At 41.4% G+C, this 19,776-nt stretch overlaps 1 protein-coding gene across 7 annotated transcripts in view; it reads right to left on the reverse strand.

Moving 5' to 3' along the window:
• The window catches only part of ncam1a (neural cell adhesion molecule 1a), a 237,194-nt gene that overhangs the window by 69,934 nt on the left and 147,484 nt on the right, over window positions 1-19,776 (reverse strand). For all 7 annotated transcript variants that reach the window (XM_072661990.1, XM_072661993.1, XM_072661991.1 and 4 more), the window contains exons 2-8: window positions 14,717-14,791; window positions 12,754-12,963; window positions 11,800-11,943; window positions 7,484-7,621; window positions 6,456-6,573; window positions 4,115-4,275; window positions 3,471-3,613 (exon numbers count right to left, since the gene is read on the reverse strand). In XM_072661990.1, the coding sequence (XP_072518091.1) occupies window positions 3,471-3,613; window positions 4,115-4,275; window positions 6,456-6,573; window positions 7,484-7,621; window positions 11,800-11,943; window positions 12,754-12,963; window positions 14,717-14,791 (989 nt within the window). The remainder of the gene's footprint in view (window positions 1-3,470; window positions 3,614-4,114; window positions 4,276-6,455; window positions 6,574-7,483; window positions 7,622-11,799; window positions 11,944-12,753; window positions 12,964-14,716; window positions 14,792-19,776) is intronic.

The raw sequence follows: 19,776 nt of genomic DNA on the forward strand, positions 1-19,776 counted from the left end.
AAATGTGGACGCTTAAATCTCTTTAAGCTTCTTCACTCTGGCTATGTGTGAAAGATAAAGATCCTGTCTTATATCAAAGCGAGTGCTCTCGTGTCTCACAGGACTCGCGCAATAACTACGGACAGGCATCCTACTGCGCTTCCGGGCAGAACATAAAGAACGAAGAAAGCAGGAGCTTTTCATTATTTAGCTGGTTTGTCTATGCAGATAAAGTGCTTCAGAGTCAGTCTGAGATAACCCCGCCCCCCCTCACCCCCTTCAGCAGCTCACCTCATTTTCTGAGGTTCCTGTGCATTTCTGACTTCTTCTGCTGTTCTAATATTGTGGTACGGATTGCTAAACACACATGCAGTATTTCAGCTCAAGCCAACCGTAGCCATGGTGATAATGACCCATATTAATAAACCAGTTTCCACTCTGAACACAATGTTGTTGATTAAACCATTACAGGCCATTCATATTCAAATGACAACATATACACATAATCATCAGCACGGGTATTTGAACAGGAGCACCAAATGGCTCATAAATACCTTCTTGAGAACATTTCAAACTAGCTATTTTCATCAGTGCTGCAAATAAAGCATTTCTCCTGTATAAAGAAGGGGTTACATGGAAAAAGAAAACAAGAACACCCTTAATTCCTGGAGAGCAGAGAGAGCGTTTGGCGGGGGAGCCGTGGAGGGGCTCATAACAAGATTATCTTCTTAAGATAGCATGGCGTGACTATTTAGCCCCTTTCCATTCCTCAGGCTTCTAGCACCCTTAACCCACAGTAATAACTACACAAAGTAAATGGAAGAGTGAAGAGAAAGAGCCGGATGTAGTGTTTACTAATACTCGGGTCCCTGTGGGAAGTGCGCCTATGATACTCTCTTTTAAAGAGCTGATCTAGTTGTCGTTTTTTTCCTCAGCAAATTCTGATAGGGCAGTCTTTAGAGGAGAAAACGCGGCGGACAGAACCCATCAGGAGCTTCAATAAAACCATAACAATACAGCTGGAATTGAATTTCTTTTCTCTGACACAGAATGCTGGCCCACCAAGCTGGCTTGGGAAAAATATTGAGGAAAATAATACAGGATGCAATCAGGTAGACTATTGTAAGGCAAATAGCATCTCTTCAGGTGGCCAAGCATAACTTAAACATGAGGTATATCTCATGCCTGCAGTCCAGACCCCAAAAAACTGATGCCAGGGGCTATGGTCAAACAGGTCTCTAACTGGGAGCTTTCAGCAGCTAACGCCATCCAGCAGGCGTAGAGCTGGCTTCCACAGATCAGCTGTTCAATTCAATGCACACTAATCCCCATGCAGAGGGAAGGAGTGAAAGATTTTCTATCATTCTCTAGCAGCTGACGGAGGATGGGGGGAAGCCATAGAGGTGCTGAGTCTCAGATAAGCCTGGTGAAAGGTGAGGGAAGAACGTGCAGGATGACCAGGGACATTCATCTCAGTGAAATAAACGAAGAAATAAATAAACAAATCCATCTCCAAACTTATCAGCTCTGGTTCCGTACAGCTGCTGCCCCAAGACTGTGCCTTAAGGCGGTTCTTGTTGCTCGCAGCGATGTCGACAAGACAATCATCATGTTCAAATGCAACCAACAATTAGCTTACTTCAGATGTCGATAAAGATCTCGGTTCAGAATGCGATGGGTGGACATTAGCTGCAGAGAATGTTCCGTCATAGATTCCGCAGGAAAGAAGAAGCGAGGGATGACGACGCAGAGGAGAAAGATAAAGGGGCAGAGAGAGTGACAGAATTCGGTTCTGTGCAGGGCTGAATATTGATAGGAGCAGTTAGCCGATGTCGTTTGATGCCATTTGACTGTGTTATGATGAAAAATGAAGGGATGGAAATGGCCCATTTCGAGGCTGCTAATTAAGCGGAGTCTCTGAAGTGTGCAGAGCAGAGCATATTTATAGCACAGCAGTGGAAAGTGTCCCACACAGTGGTGATGAGGCCACTACGGCCTTAGCTCAGAATGAAAATATGACTGATGACATGAGCAATGCTGACAGCAAAAATATGGTCATACAAGACGAGCAAAATATCAGTCTATATAATTTAATATATAAATAAATAAAAATAATACTTATTTTTTTTCTTATTTTGTGTTATAGTCAGTCTTGTAGTTGTGCATAGTTATGTTCTGTAGCTGCATATATGCCTGTATCTGTGGTGTAGAGATCATTATGAGTCGTATAACTAGCGCATGGCTTCATATAACCAGTGAGAGCCTCTATTTTCGGAATAGTTTGAATGCATTTTCCAATCCCGAGTGCTTTGCTTGATCTTGCCGCATCTGGTAGCCACATGGATCCTAACGCTAATCAGCTCTGCCAATGTTAAATGAAGAGATGAGCTGCAGATCAGGCAAAATCAAGGCAAGCAGACATAAAGTGATGTTTTCTGCTGTCGTTCTCTTTTCTGCTGTCTTACTTTACAGTCGCTGAAACTCAGGAATACACTAAATTAATACCAGCAACTGCTGTAGCTAACATACGGTAGTGGGAAAGAAGGGAACACATTGTTTGAAATGATGAAATAATGACTACAACAATAACAACAACTGCAATGTTACAGTTAACAAATCAGTTTTCAGATCCATTATATTTGTTTTTTCACCAAAGCATTGTACTACCTAGTAGTATTTTATATGAAGCCTATACTGTGATCTATTTTACACAATACATCCTTTAGTTATAGATCATTTGGAGAAACCATGTGTTGTTGTGGCCTGTGAATGCATGCACTCATGTTGGGATAGGGGTCTCAAACAGGCACAGTATATCCACTTATCCAGCACTGGTTATAATACATTATTGTATTATACGTATATGATTCAATGTACGACTTCAGCCTGTATTCAGCCTGACGCGTAAAGCTAATGACTGCCAGTTCTGCATTCTCAATAAAAAGCTGTAGATATAAACCCCTCAGTAGTTTTGTTATAATCTAAAAAGCAGTGCACAAATATCGCTTCTTGATAAGTAGGATTATTGTCGATACAATAGTCATCAATATTGGCCAGTATTATCGGCAACTTGATACACTGGTCAGTTTCCAAAGGAATATACTGCTCCTCTCTCATGGCTTCACAGTGACTAAGTTGGCTACAAAGAGCCAGTGCTCTGTTCCTTAAACCTTCCATTGTAAGGCTTTTAATCAAATATGTGTGGAAATGTAATAAAAAAAAGCCTTACCAACACAACTGGCCATAATTTACTGACATGACCTGTCATCCGAACTCACATTAAATATTCCATTCAGAGGTCAAGAAGACTCTAATTAAGGTAATGTACTGGATCCAAGCACTGAATATTGGGCTATCCAAAGCAGAAACTTCTTATTGGCGCTGAGCTCTACTCAATATTCAGTATTGAGGCACTCAGGCACCACCTACTGCAAATGCAAAAGAACCCTGCCCTGACCCGAGCCCTCTGACCCAAGCCTCTACTCCAGCACCTGCTCTCCTTCGCTGAACACGCGGCGGCCAAAGCTCCACACAATGCTGGGGGTGGGGTCACCCGTGGCCTCGCAGGTCAGCGTGATCTGCTCCTCCAACTCCGAAGCCGTCTGGTTCTCCAGGTACGTTATCTTGGGTTGCACTGTAAACATACAAATGCGTGCACACACACACTCTTACTCAGAATAGAAAACTGCAACCATTCTCAGGCTGCTAAGCAGATATTTATTATCCGTGTGAAATGATCAAGCCTGCACCACCCTGGCAAATACAGAACTCCGGCCTTACTTCTATACAATGGAAACTGTTTTCTTTACCATGGTGAACATATTTCAGCTACATGCGGCTTTCAATCCTTTAAACATCACTTTGTCATGTTTCTAATTACACAAAGCCGGTTAAATGGATGATGCATTTGTTTGTCTTCTGCTGGTTAATCTTTTACAGCTGCTGGATGTGGGCTGGATGTAGGAACATGAGGAACGTGCAACCTTTTAGATGAGAGATAAGAGCTTTGCAGAATGACAGGTGCCAGAAACACGCCCGACACTGAAAACTCCATTGTATTTGGTGCTTGATCTAGGCTCATTTGGATTCTCCTGCTGCTGCGGGGACACTCAGGGTGTGATTGCCTGCCTCTTACCGAACACGTCGAGGCTGACCTCCTCTTCTTTCTCCCCTGCTTTGTTACGGGCGATGCAGACGTAATCTCCCTCGTCCACTTTCTTCACGTCTTTAATGGTCAGCTCTGAGCCGTCGTCATTCAGACTGTACTTTTCATCAGGCACCAGCACCACGTTATTACTGAGAGAGAGAGAGAGAGAGAGAGAGAGAGAGAGGTGGGGGGGCACAGAAAGGAAGAAAGAGAATGGAGAGAGAGACAGAAAGAGAGAAAGGAAGAGAAAAGGGGGCAGGAAAGTGAGAGGTCGAGAGAGTGAGAAAAAGAGGCAAGAGAAAGAGTGAGAGTGTGAAACAAAAAAAGTGCAAGAGAGAGCGGGGTGGGAGAGAGAGAGAGTTAAAGGGGAAAGAGAGGTAGAGAGTGAGGGGAAAGAGAGAAAGAAAAAGAGTGAGATGAAGAGAGACAGAATGGAAAAAAATGGGGGAGAAATAGAGGTAAAGGGAAAAAGAGAAAGTAGAGAGAGGAGGAAAGGGAAACGAGAGTGGGCAGAGATAGAGAGAGAGAGAGAGAGAGAGAGAGAGAGAGAGAGAGAGAGAGAGAGAGGGAAAGAGCAGAGAGAAAGATAGACAGAGAGAATATTCTCAGATCACTGGGTTTTCTTTCTGGCCTTCACGCTCTCCCTACCTCTGCCATGTCATGAATATGTTTTTCTATCCTCTCTTTCTACCCTTCCTTAACACTCAGTGCACAAGAAAAGGGCTGCCATGAAATGGATTGCTTCTTCTGTTGTATAGATTCAGGCCACAGCCGCCAAACCCCAAGCAAGAGAGCACACATGCGGCAGAGGTGAAGAAAAAAGCAAGAATGGAAGCAAGAAAGAAAAGCTGATTTGCTTTGTCACACTTCCCTGTCTGCCACTGTGCTCTCGGCGCTCTGAGCCAGCACAGCAGCCGTAAAGAATGTCCGGAGGCCATAAAAATCAAGTTGATTTCTTGTGATGGGCCTCTTGGATGAACGCTTGTCCCTCTCTCTCTCAAAACCGCGTCTCCCAGCGACATTAAATCAGTCTGGATCCAGTCCCTGGTCCCCCCCGGCTGTAACAGCAGTGACTGTGCCGCCATCCCAAAACGACAGTGCTAGTCTCGGGAGAGGGAAATAAATAAGTTTTGCGGGGAGCAAGGCTGAGAGCTGATCTGATCCTCTGGCTTCCCCCCCCCCCCACCACTACCATCACCACCATCCCCCTAGCTTTCATTCTCCCCCCTCATTTCCTCTGCCAAAGAAGTCACTAGTGCTTTAGGTCAGTGTCACGCCGAAGGCTTCCAGACACCATGGCTAAGAATGAAATAGTGAAGCTTTTGCCATCCGCAGTGTTGTTTCTTTACAAGCTTCAATAACACTGATTCCCCTCTGCTCTGGTCAGAGGAGAAGCTTACCAGTGGCAATGGGGAAATGGCTAAGCCTTTTCTGTGAGCTGTTATAGAAGGGAATTCTGTTAGGGAAGGATGGAAGAGCAGCAGGCCAATAACAAAAACACAAAAATCTCAATCTCAGATCAACCATTCTTCCTGGTCACGGTGGATGCAGAGTCTACCTGGAATCATTGGGCTTAAGGCAAGAATAGCTCCTGGACAGGGCGCCAGTCCATTACAGGGTACCAGACATAACCATTCACTTACACTTAGGGCACATTTTAGCATGGCTAAGGCGGAATATCCAGAAAAAAACCAGTAAGGACACAACAAACTCCTCACACACAGAGCGCGAACCCTGGCCCCTTTGAACTATACCAAACACACTACCCACAGAGCCACCTTGTCACCCTTTGGCTAAATTAACTACCTTTAATATTCAACAACAGCAAGAACAGCTAATAATGTATTTATGCCATCTAAAATCACGTTTTAAAGAGAATAATGTAGGTTAATATAAACAGGTTTTACTGAGTCTACATTGCTAATGACTCTCAGCCTGCATCAGAGGTCTTCAAATCTGTTCCAGTCCTTAATGTTGCTGATTGGCCACAAAGTCTCACACCTACCTACTGGGAACTGGTTTCATGGTCCAGATTTAAAGACCCTCCCTGGCCTACATCAATAACAATTTGATCTGATTCTGAGAAGCAAAGAAAACACTGATCAATGGTGCAAAACATGGTGCAAAATACTTTTACCTAGCACTAAATATGTTTTTTTATTTTTATAGCATCATAGTCTAGACCAGATTGCACAGACATAAGCAATGGCCACCAAACCATATACCTGTAGACCACTGAGACATTGTTATAGACGCACATGCTGTTGTAGAAGTGAGTAGTGTAATACAAGTTAATAATGGTGATTGTAAGCAGTGGTGTGCTACTTACTGTGCCCACGTAACAGTGGGTTCTGGGTAGCCATCTGCGTAGCATGCTAGCGTCACGGCCTGCCCGATGTCTGCAGTGGCATTAAGCTCAGCATAACGAGTCCTGATAGTAGGCAGAACTGGAAGAGAAAGAGGAAGGAACACACACTGTAAAAGGTGTGGAGTATGCACATGCATTTAAGTACTAAATCCAGCAAGAGCATGCATGTGCTATTCACATGTACAGACCTACAGTAGCAGTCAGAAGAACACTTAGTTTCAACTTCTTGAACTTATTCTTCACATATTAATACATAAAAATATCAAAGCCACAAATTACACATATGGAATCATATAATGATCACCAAAGTAGCGCCCCCTTTGCCTGCTTTGCATACTATCGGCATTCACTCAAGCCGCTTCATGAGGAGCCACCTGGGAAGCTTTTTCAACAAGCTTTAAGAAGCTCCACACAGGCTGACTACTTGTAGGGGAACCCTACTTGTTTACTTTCTGAATAAAAATGTTGGTTTTAGAAATAAATAAATTTAAAAGATTCATGTACAAGATTTTACATCAGAATGTCAGGTGGGTGCAAATTTGCATTGGGATGATAGCGTGTAGTTCAGTAATGCTATTAAGTGGGGATGAGGCACCCGAGGAGCTACTCAATATGGACAATACCAGTATCACTATAATGTTGTAATGGCTATTTTTAAACATTATAAAAATTTATTAAAACACATTAGTGAATAGGTAAACATTTTAAAAACATAGGCTGTTTATTTAGACCAAAATAACTGACCTCTGACTGACTGAATTACATTTCCATATAGACCTGGATTCATCAAAACCTCTGCAAAACTCATCTGAGACTGTAATTTGGTAGATGGGTCTCATTTGCATAATAGTACTGAAAATGGCCAATTCTAAGATAGCGATTGATTAACAGTATACCGTGCAGCCCTATTCCCCAATAAAGAAAAACAAAAGCCTGGACAATTGCTTATGGACAGGGCTGGTGTCCATGCAGGAGAATTGTGCTCTCACCATTGACGATGACCTTGATGACCCTGAGGTCGATCTCTCCCCGGGCCATGATGCGGCCCTCACAGGTGTACTCTCCCTCATCCGTCTTCTTGATGCCGCGGATCTGGAGGTGGTTGTTGCTCAGGACCTTGAAGCGCACTGCAGGGCGGAAGGAGCCAGAGAAAAGATGCAGGCATGCAAAATGAGTCAGTAATTACTCTTGAGTGAGATAAGGAGGCCATGTTAACGAGCCCCTCATTACACACTGGGTGGCTGAATGAGACTGCGCGACACTTCAGGACGCATCTACACTTGTGTAAAAAAATAGGTTTTATGACCTCCACAGCAACGCCACCTATATTTCAACCCAACAATAAAGTTTGCATTAAAAAAATTGCTGTCTCGGTTAACCCAGCAGTTGTTGCCGTAAAACAATAATGACACACCAAGGACAGAAGAAAGCATAAACTGTGCAGATGAAAATAACAAAGTGTTAGGGTGTCAGACACAGTCTGAAGAAGGTTTCGCTTATAAAATGCTCTTAAGATGTTAACCCAAAAAACAGCTATGTCTACTCTCCCCCTTATTTCAAATCAGTCTTAATTAAATATATATGAAGTAATATATAAAAGCATGCCATGTCATGCCAACTTCAAATGTAAAAGCAAAAGTGAAGTAACTTCACCATTAGTGATTTAATTTTTAAGTGTAGTCACAAGTACTTCTAACATGGTTTGGTTATGCATCTCAGTTCGGCCAATAATACGTTTTAATTTGAGCCTCAAAAACATTCTTTAATGAGCTGCCGCTGAAATTGCTTCAATATTTTAGAAGGTTTTTAGTCATTGTCCCCTGCAGATTACATCTCCCCCTATCACATGGGTGGATGTCTTCCTATTCTCAGACTCCTGACCATGGAGCGCTATAGTGATTATGCAGCTATGGTGATTATTACGCTATGAATTTTATGCAGTGCAATTCTACAGCTCTAGGGTAGCACAACAGTCTAACTGCTTATCAAACATAGGGAGATCATAAATTCAAAGCCCAGTAAGGGCTCAGAGGGTCAAAAGCCCTGGCTGGGAACATAATAGGATATGGGAAGTTTTAACAAAAAATCCTACACAATATTGAAGCAATTTCAGCTGCAGCTCATTTACTAGTGTTTTCGGGTTGGTTCTAAGTATGTATCGTTGACCTAAGAGGAGAATGTTTGACTAAAGTAAATTTAGTTAATTAAAAACTGCTCTGTTCCTTTATCATTTTAAGTTGGTCAGTACATTTTTACAGTATGATTGTCATGAATAATAGTGTTGTAGTACTTGAAGATGGCAAGCAAAGTCTTGGTCTTGTTTCGGTGTTAACATTACATTGACTTGGTCCGTTGTTCTCGTTCTGGGAGCCTCCTTTACTTTTGTTATTTGCTTCGTTATTATTTTTCTCCATTAGACCGCAGTTGTGTAAAGAGGTCAACAACTCCACACCACATGTAAAAAATATACTTCCCCAACATTTGCGAATGACCGTTGTAAAAAATCTGCAGAATCAATGTTCCATTTTGATTGTGTGCACATACTACTTCAATACTGCAGTGCAACCAACAAAAAAGGCAGCAACACATTTTCCTATGCCAGATGTACCCATGGTGGTAGATTTTTTAAGCAAAACATTGCTAAAATCTCTGGAGGTGTCACCACCAAGACGTTAGGCAAGACGGGGTTAACTGTAGAAATGTGGGAAATGTGTTATTTACATATTGCAGCTCGGGTTTCGGGCTCTGCTACAATTAGTGGTTTTGAAGTGAAAAACACATCCACTAGCAGGCCCCGGAGGTCGTGCCTGGCAGCACACAGCTGTGGTCACTCTCTCTTCCAGCGGTGTGGGAGGGAGGGAGCGCTCCCAGGTTAAAATAGGTCCATCCAAACGAAGGGGGGGTGGGGGGGTGGGGACACAACATGAGCGGCACATTCGGCAGCGTGCTTTAGATGAAAACATCATAGCCTTGGAAAGCTTCTCTCCTTGACAATTTCTATTTCTCTTAATAAGATGGGGAGCTTCAATTTCACGCTGCTTCCTCTGTGTCAGAGCGGCTGAACCTGTGAGCATGCGGACTGTGCTCAACGCACATGAGCGAGTAGGGAGGTAGAACACGTTGACAGGGCGGACAGATAAAGATGAAAATGAGGAGGAGAATGCAGAAATAAGAGCGAGAGACAGTCAGAGAGACAGAGAGAGAGGCGGCTGTATCTTTGTGATGTGCAGCCTGCATGCAGAGCTACTACATATTGTTATCTCTGCGACCTTGGAATGTGAATGTGTGTTTTGGTCATTTTGTGCATTGTGCAGCGGTAGGAGGGTTGGCGTAGTGGAATGGCAGCGCCATGAATTGAGGTACAGCAAAGCAGCATGTTGGGAGTTTTGTTCAAATTTAAGTTGTTGTGATAAGAACCACAAGGAACCCGTTTAAACCCTGGATGAACATCTAAACAAAGCTCAAAACGGTGGAGAATCTGGTTCCACCAAACCTAGAGTACAAACTAAATATGCACTAGGAATGTGCAGCTGGATGATACACTCTTAAAAGGCTCATCTCTTGGAACACCAGTATGTAAACATTATTCACCACTATGAAGCATCAATTTTGGAAAATGAACAAAGTTAATCTGCAAAAACAGCCCATTTAGAATTCATTGTGTTTTTTTTTTTTATGTAAAAACATTTACAAGTAGTCCCCTGTTCAGCCTACAGCAGTTTAGCTCTGCTCATTCAAGCTGAAAGCTTGTGCGGCAAAAACAGCTCTAACCCATTGAGGCATCGAGTCCACCAGACCTCTACAGGTGTTCTGTGGTATCTGCCGCTGAGACATTAGCAGATCCTTTGCAAGTCCTGTGAGGTAGGGCCTCCATCAATCACATGAATAAGTCTTGTGCACCTATGATCCTGTAATCTGTTCAACTTTTGTCCTTATTTGGACACTTTTGGTAGGTACTGACCACTGCATATCGGAAACACCCCACAAGACCTGCCGTTTTAGAGATGATCTGATCCAGTCGTTTAGCCAACCAAATTTGGCTCTTGTTAAAGTGGCTCAGATCCTTATGCTTGCCTATTTTTCCTGCTCTCGACACATCAACTGACTGTTCATTGGCTGCCTAATATGTCCCAACCCTTAATCAACTTCATTTACCTCACCCGTCAGTGATTTTAATGTTATGTTGTATATCAGTCTTAAAAGGCATGGTGATAAAGTCTGTTAAGTTAAAAGGGATAAATACAGTTTGGTAAGGATTCATAAAAAATTTAACTACTGAAAAATATCATAATGGACATAGGATATGGGTCAAATGGGTTCTTTTGTGCGATGCCATAGAAGAACAATGTTTGGTTCCCTAGAGAAACTTTAAACAGATGGTTCTTAAAAAACTTTTTTTTAATGACCAACACAAATAAAGCTTAATTTTCCTACAATTACCTAGCTAAACCAAGAAGCATTTAGAAAGCTTTACTTTTAAGAGAGAGAGAGCGAGAGAGAGAGAGAGGGTAGCAGCTTTGGATCGATTAGATTGTTTTGCTCATGTGGATTAGAATTTACAAGTTTGACTTTGACTTTATAGCCTATTGCCCTTTTGCCGAACAAGCTTCACAATTTCTCCACCAGTCTGGAGGACTTGTATTCTTTATTTTTCCAATCTGAGATTTTCTACTAATTTAATGAAGACACTGTAAATGTTTTGGCAGTGCCGGATTCAGGTATGAGCGACATGGACAGGCGCTAAGATGCAGCCATTGGCAGCATGGGACCATCATACAAGTTCGGAAAGCCTCATAATTGCAAGCGTCAACAAGCAATGCATTTTTCCTTTTTTTGGCGAACCTTAGTTCATAAGGTTTCCCATTCTTTCCATTTGTCAGCAAGGAGTGATGGTTATTGGCTAAATAATGCTGGGATTGGGAGAAAAAAACACACTCTCACATGACCAGCTCACAGTAAAGAAAATTCTAGAATTTCCCAATTGTCAGTCTGCATTTAGGCTACTGTCTGGGAAGGCCTCCCACTGGGGCGAGCGAGGTTTCAGATGGCACTTGTGCAGCCAGGGTGTGTGTTTCTTGTTTGATGAGCAACAGTGCCATAATTAGGTCCTTCTTTATAAGTGTGTTATTCTGTTTGCATATTTATGTGATATACAGTTTGGGTTGCTGAGGTGGTGGGGGGGTAGGGGTGGCTAGACAAGTTTGAACAGCCACTGCATTTTTGCACACACTCATATTTGCGACATATAGTTGAAGTCATATAACCCATTGTTACTTAAGCTAAGGCCCAAAGCAAAGTCTCTTACCATCTTTCTCTGGCTGAATCTTGGTCCTCTGATACTTCCAGATAATGGTGGGCGGAGGGGAGCTGATGACATCACAGACAATGTTAACATCATCCCCCTCGTTGAACTCTTGAGGGGACGGAGCATTCTGGAATGTAAGCTTTTCTGCAGAAAAGAGAAACTAGCTTTTGAATAGTGTATGGACATACAGTTCATCCAATATTCAGCATCACACGATACACACATAATACATGGGGTGCTAAATGACAGTATCTGGTGTCCTCCTCAAGCTCTGTCCAACAATAGTCTTCCTGAATGCAGACAGAATATAGGTGGTAATGAAAGAGCATTAAAAAACCACAACAGCCTGAGGAGGATCTGCTGCTTTTGGAGAGCTCTCAGAGCTGTTATAAAGAACACTGGCTGGGTTTCCCATGACACTATATATGTTACGTTATATGTTTTCTTTGGATTTCAAGGCAAAGAAATGGCTTTAACAGCTGACACTAAAAGTTAATGACCACTCTTTAGCTATGATTTGCTCAACTGATGCTTCATCTTGGTCTAACAAAAGAGCTCTACTCACTTTTGCTATGGTTTGCAACTCACTGTAATTATCAGTAGGGCTTCCTATTATCTATTATTTTGCAATCGCATAAAGTGCTGATTATTTTGAGAAGTAATTAAGTAATTGAGTTTTTGCTAGACATCCAGTAAAATTTGAATAATAATGACATTAAAAATTACTTAAATCATTTAAAAAAGCTTAAAAAAAGAGAAAAAGAATGTGTTCTTAGGCTATATTACTAATGAACTAACTAAAACCACCACATAATCCCTGTTCATTTATTTAACAAGTTCAATCAAATAACTGTACATGTCTAACTAATTGCACAACAAGTTATTTTATAATATCAGTTTTTTTATTATTACAATTATTAGTATTAAGGCTGCAGTATTAAAGCAGTTACTTACGGTAGATTTTTACATTGACCGTGGCTTGGGTCTCCTTTTCCCCATTCTTTGCTACACACTTGTAGATGCCAGCATTGTCCACGGTGGCGCTGTAGATGGTGAGCGTGGACGAGGACTCGTCATTACGGGTCACGCTAATGTCCTGCCTGTTTGGCAACAGCTTCTCTCCATTGGGAGCAAACCAGTCTATGTCCTTAACTTCACCTACCACTGGAATGCACAGAGACACAGACAGAGATATAACAACCCAAATAAACAGTCAGTTGGGCACATTTTGAGACATTCTGGAAAAAAGAGCAGATAGGGACATAACTGTCCAATTTTGTATAAATTCTTAATCTGCCCTGGCATGTTCTGTCTTTTTTAAAGCACTTCAGATTTCAGGGCTCAAGGACATCAGGGACTAACTACTGATAGTTGGGGAGGAGGAATGGGGACATGATTGTTTAAAATGAAACTAAGATGATTTTCTACCTGTACATAAATAAATAAAAGTAAAAAAGTGCATATAGAACAGTAACTACTTTCAGGGTGCATCCTATGCTTTTTTTACCCTTTCATGTCTGCAGGAAGGGCGAAGCAAAACCATCTCCGTCTGAATATTTCAGGTGTTTCTCATTTATAATAGAATAAAAGTAGCTTTTGCCCTTCACCGAGCATTTTCCACAACATCTAGCAGTTTTGCAGCTGGAATGCTTGCACTAGAAATGGACAGATAGGACTGCTGCAAGTAACTGAAGCTGAAGCTAGACACTAATGATCTGTATGCAGAGTGTGTATAAAGGCATATTTTTTATGGAAATCAATAGACACATTGTCATTTTCTCATTTATTACGTAGTAATAAACACATCCTCTGCAGCAAATTACAATATTTTCAGCAAATTAGTCTTTGTTAGTCTAAATCATCAGTGTGGCCTCAAAGATCAGCAAAAATCACAGCCTACAAACACTTCTTTCTAGCTAGCGTCATTCTGTTTTTGAGTTTTCTTGACCTTCCAGGTGTCATTTTGACCTCCACAGTTCCCCATAACAGCCATTTCTTAATAAATGAAAATATTTATAGCCTTCCCCTGCCTTGTGGGCACGGATCAGTTTAATTTTTTAGATCTTTAGACAGTTGCGAAGAGCCCATGTTTGATAAGTGTTAGTACGAGAGGCTTAGAGTGGCTCAGTGGTCTATTGCGCTACCATTATGGCCTGGGGGTCACAAGTTTGTCTCATGAGCCATGCCGCTTTGCCATCAATGCCCAAAGTCTGAGAAAACACAATTTGCTGGGCTCTTTCCGGGTGGGTAGATGGCACTTCTCTCCCCTCATCACTCTTAAGCAGTCACTGGCCGGCACAGGCGTCTGATGTAGCTGAACTGGGGACCCGACAAGCGTGTCGGGTGCCTGAAAAGAGCCGTTGCCTGGCTTCACATGTATTGGAGGAGACTGCTGGGGTGAGCTATGAATGGGTAGGTTAATTGGCAGATCCAAATTCGAGAGTCAGTAAATGTCTAAAGCTTAGAAATGTTATTTAGCTGATAGTTCCTAAATACTGGTGGAAAGTAGTGGCATGCCTCAGGGACCTTGATTAGCTTAGGGTGACCAAACTTTTGCACAGACATAACTGGTTACTGATATTTGTATTTTTTAATGATTTGACAGACAGACTAACTGCATTAGGTTTCGCTGAAAATACTGTGTGTAATGTTGGATTAGCTTCAGAGACTTTTTGTTGCTACTTCAAACAACAAAATGTGTCAATTGGCCAGGGGTGCCCAAACTTTTGCATAAGACTGTACATTAATTCAGTGCACTTTGGTCAGCTCTGCCTTTCATCTAAAATGAAAGCGTTTGTTCTAACGCATAGCAGTGGGCAAGAGTTGGCAGCCATGTAGGTGCAGGCATTACATGGGGGTTTAACTCTGATGAAATAGCTGCCGATTTGTTTCATCACAGAGCCAGTTGCCCACCTACCTTCACATAGAAAGAATTTGGATTCTCCGACGCTGATCTCTCCGTGGGGTGGCGTGATCTCCACCTGCAGGGAGACTGAGAGAGAGAGAGATCTGGATCAGCCACAAAAGGAATCAGGAAGTAATCACCCTCACTTACCCACATTACACTGACAAGACCTCCACACATTCGTTTTAATTAACTACTCAGAGTCTGCCCAGAAATGTGGGTAGTGCTGGCTAATATATCGGCGTTGGGAGATCAGTGCTGGTGCCACACAACTTATTGATTTTTAGTTAAACGTCACTGATAGATAACATATCTCCATCATTAAAATTTCCCATTAAAAAGCCATGTCTATGTTATATGCAGACCTCAGAGTGGCTGAATTCACTGAATGTGGGATGTGTAGATACTTACTGATCATCATACTGTATATTTGTAAAATACTGTGCTATCAAAACCTCAAAAACAGAGACATCCATACATTGTCTATCCAAGGACACCAGGCATGCTGACCAATTAAAGGCATCCTCCCAGGAAGCAGGGAGTTGAGTGAAGATGAAGGCTGTGCATTTTTGCACCAGTAGATAACAATGTGTCGATTTCCAGACAGAGTGAGGGGAGTTGGAGGAGGCAGAGCAAAGGGAGGAGCTGAGGCAGGGCTACAAAAGTGGAAGGTGCAAACTGTAACTATGGCAACCCCAGAGTACTGTCAGGAGCTCTTACTGAAAAAGTCCTACGTCTGACGGGCGGATTCCTTGACTAAATATGACAATTACGACTCACCGCCACCTGAAGCAGCACAAGTTACAAACCCTTCGCAAACTTATTATCCACACGCAATTACCTGGGGTCCATGTGCCTCCATGATATTGCGCAGTAATACCATAAGCCTCAATTTTCTCCAGTTTAATCAAAGACACCTGATGGAGATCCCTCAGACCCCCCCCCCCCTTTCTTTTCTCGCCTCAAAGTGCGGTTGGAAAGTGTAATGCCATAAATCACAGCATATTAACTTCCCTGAGATGAAACTAATATATTTCCTCTCTGTGCATTGACTCGAGAGTGACAGGAATGAGGCCCCATCTGTCTTGAAAAGTCAGATGCTGTTTGTTGGCTTTTGCTTTACTGGATAAATTAGAAATAAACCACATAACTCAAGAGAGAAGAAACACACCTCATTTTTCTCCTTTTCACCCTAAACCTTTATGATTCTCTTATGAACTCGGGCCCAGTACAGTACAGTACAGAATGACTGAATTAAAGCTGCTGTTGGGTTGAGCCAGACGGTATTACATTTACATTTACATTTACGGCATTTAGCAGACGCTCTTATCCAGAGCGACTTACAAAGTGCTTTGCTATTTACCCAAGAAAACCTCAGCTAGTTAGAATAGACTAATACAAAAGATACCTCCAAGCTTAGACATTGCTAAACACAATACAATAAGGCGACCATAGAACTATTCGTCCAAGTACTCTCTTATTGATTGTATTGATACCGTAGTTTAATATCACAATATTCTTCAGATGTATCACAGTATTATAGTATTTGACATTATATATTATAACATTGTATTGATTTTGAAATGATTTCATTAGCTTTCAAGGCCCTACATGGTCTTGCACTCTCAAAAATGTTTCTGCTTTATGAACCAAGTCGCTGGAACAGAAAACATTTACATCTTTAAATGCAAACTAAAACTATTATTATTATTTCTTATAGCTTGCATAATTCATTTTTTTCTCTTTTATAATATTATTATCCATATTTTGTCTTTTTAGTACTCTTTAATGAAGCATTTTACTGTTTTAAACCTATTTTAATGCTTTCTCAATCGCTTGTAAAACACTCTAAATATCAATGTGATTAGCCAGAAAAGTGTTGTTTTTATCTGCTAAAGTTAAACAGAAGGAAAGCTTCCACACTGTAGTTCCTCACTACTGCAACAGAAACATTGCTTATTTATAGAACATAGTGTTCTCATCAGAAACTGCTTGTTATCTATCGATAGCAGATAACACAGAAATGAAAAATCATAACCGTAGCAGGCCAGCAATGTCAGTGTACTTGTAAATACAGGATTATTACAGCATTCTTCTTGAAATGACCATGTTGAAAATAACCACAGTGCATGGCTAAAGCAAGTTGAATGGGCCGTTTTCATTTGACAGTGAGTAATCTCTAACTCACACACTGTTTACTGTATGACTGTTTTGTCCCCATGTCTGCTTCAAAAACAAAAAAACAACTTGAAAACAAGGTGTTCCTATTATCTCTGTAAGTCTATCTGCTGATACAATCAGGAACATCACTGATGATGTGTACAGAAGCATCAGTGAATACACTTACAGAGACACTACTGGAAATGATGATTGTAATAATAACAGAAGCAGCACTTTTGTTTTCCAGTAATTCTAATCATTTTCCAGGACAAATATTTGTCCAATGAAAGAACACAAAACTTCTGCAGTTCAATAAGAGTTGTAGTTGTAGTTAGCGGTCATATTTCTCTCATTTGACCACAAAACTGTCACTTTTCTAGTAAGAAACGGCAGAACTGCAAACGTCACATGAACTTTACTGACTGAGGTAAGTTAGCTTACCTTCTTCTGTGAAGTCATTTTGCCTGAAGGAGTTTTAGATGATCTGTTTCACCTGATGATATGTGCATGTTTTAGTTCGAGACCTGAAACTGTTTAGTCTGATGCCTGAAACCTGACACTGTGGCCTGAGAATGTACTAAAATGTACACTATACAGTTTAGACAACTCTTTTTACAAGCATGATATCTGTCTGCAGCATGGGTGTTCAAACAGCTCTGCTCAACAGCAATGTTTCTAGAACAATCCAATGACCAACAAATGCAGTATTAATATAGGATCAGCTCAGCCAGCATGTAAAAAAGAATGTACATGTCAAAATACAGTACTGGAGTCTTACTAGGGTTTATGTCAAATAATTCTATGAATGAATGATGGGTTTTTAAACTGGTGGTAACTTTTTATTGATTATTATTATTATTATTATTATTCTTTTTTATTATTATTATTTTACAAATGTGCTTTTTCTGCTTTGTTGGATCATTTTGTTTGTTCCAATTTGTTAAAAAAAAATAAAAAAAGCATGATTGTGATTCATATCATGTCTCATGGACATGTCATTCAGCACTATCTTTATGGCAGTTAGGTGTGCGTCGACAAAAGCTTTTGCAGTGAATGACAGCTTGGTTGAAAACTGAATCAGGTTTAGTCTGCTCCAGTTTTTTCTTCTGCAAAACAAACAGGTATCAAAAAATACTCAGAAGAACTGACCTTGGTACGCAGCACCTTCTATACATTTTTACATTAAGCTGCTGGGTGACTGAATTTTCTGATGGATTCATGGCACATTCAATTGGTCGGCAATGTTTACCATACACGGATGCATTTAGCTCAACATGCTTTCACTTCAGCACTTTGTCAAGTGGACTGCGGTCTTTTCAATTTCTCCCAGAGCCAATAAAAGCTTCAGGTTGGCCTGATATTACTATGTTTCTCCATAATCTCAGAAATAGCCTCTGCGTTTTCACAGCTCTTCCTCTGTATTCATCCTTCTTTATGCAGCATTAGTGGATCTAGGAGCACTCCAGGAAAATGTCTCCATGTGTAATTCCATTGTACTAATTTTAACTTAAAATTGACTTTTTTTTTATTTATTTTACTTGTACGCCACATAACAGCAATGTAATAATACCGTCTGGCTCATAATTAATTTCAGGGCTGTAATCAGCAGTGGCTGAAACGTACTTTGTTGCTTCAGAAATGAAAGCAACGGCCTTGAACATACCAGAACAAGCTGTACCGATTGTTTGGCATTGCCTATAAAGTCAATGTTTACAAAGAAATCCTTAAATAATAAAAAAAAGAGAAAGTCTTGAATCCATACTAGACACAACACATCTCGCTTTGACCGAGTCAACACAGTAAGTGAACACAGGCCTGGAAAAACTGGAGTTTGAACTGCTGTTTGAACTTCCTAGAATCGGTAATGTGGTCCTCGGGCTGTTGGCTGAACGAGGCCAAGTGTTTGGATCTCTTCGCCTGCCGACTGTTGACACAGCGAAAGTAAGACTGTCCTTGCTAAGAGCACATGGAGACAAATAAACATGGGCCAACACAATAGGATGGTAAATCGATAAGCCTAATTAGAAAATAAATCCAAAGCAGCTCAGCCTTCACGATGGCAGCTTGTTGCTCCTCCAGTGCCATTCCCTGAGCATTAGCCGTGCACACCAAGCACTTTTCCATTCCATTTTCATTGGTAATGAATAGATAAGTGTGGCCTTTTTATTCCAAACAGAATAAAGAAAAGAAAAGAAAAAAAAGGAGGACGGCAATGTAAAGGAAGCATCAGACAAAGGCACAGGATGATGTCTCAAAACGGACCATATTAAAAAGCTCAACGTCACAGGTCAAAACAAAATGCACAGAGGAAAACGATTGGTGAAAATGTTATACAGGTAAGACAAACAGGGTAAGACACAGAAAAGCAGCACACGACCTTCAATTCTCATATCGTACATCATGCTGCACACACACAACCTAAATGCATCATTTCATTTATTTATTTTTTTAACATAAGCAGTGCTAGATAATGTCTTTCAATGGCCACCAGCTCACACACTGATTATCACACTGATCATTTGGGCAAAATAACACCTTTGCTTGTTTAGAAACAGGGATTATTGCCATATTTCACTGTTCACAGTGAAAGTGGATTCCTGAGGTTGCGAAAAACACTGCAGCTGGAGTGGTGGGGTTGTGGAGAACACTGCAGCTGGAGTCGTGAAGAACACTGCAGCTGGAGTCATGGGGTTGTGAAGAACACTGCAGCTGGAGTCGTGAAGAACACTGCAGCTGGAGTCATGGGGTTGTGAAGAACACTGCAGCTGGAGTCGTGAAGAACACTGCAGCTGGAGTCATGGGGTTGTGAAGAACACTGCAGCTGGAGTCGTGGAGTTGTGAAGAACACTGCAGCTAGAGTTGTGGGGTTGTGAAGAACGGTGCAGCTGGAGTTGTGGAGAACGCTGCAGCTG

Source organism: Salminus brasiliensis, chromosome 18 (assembly GCF_030463535.1).
Source record: "Salminus brasiliensis chromosome 18, fSalBra1.hap2, whole genome shotgun sequence".
NCBI classification, from domain to species: domain Eukaryota; kingdom Metazoa; phylum Chordata; class Actinopteri; order Characiformes; family Bryconidae; genus Salminus; species Salminus brasiliensis.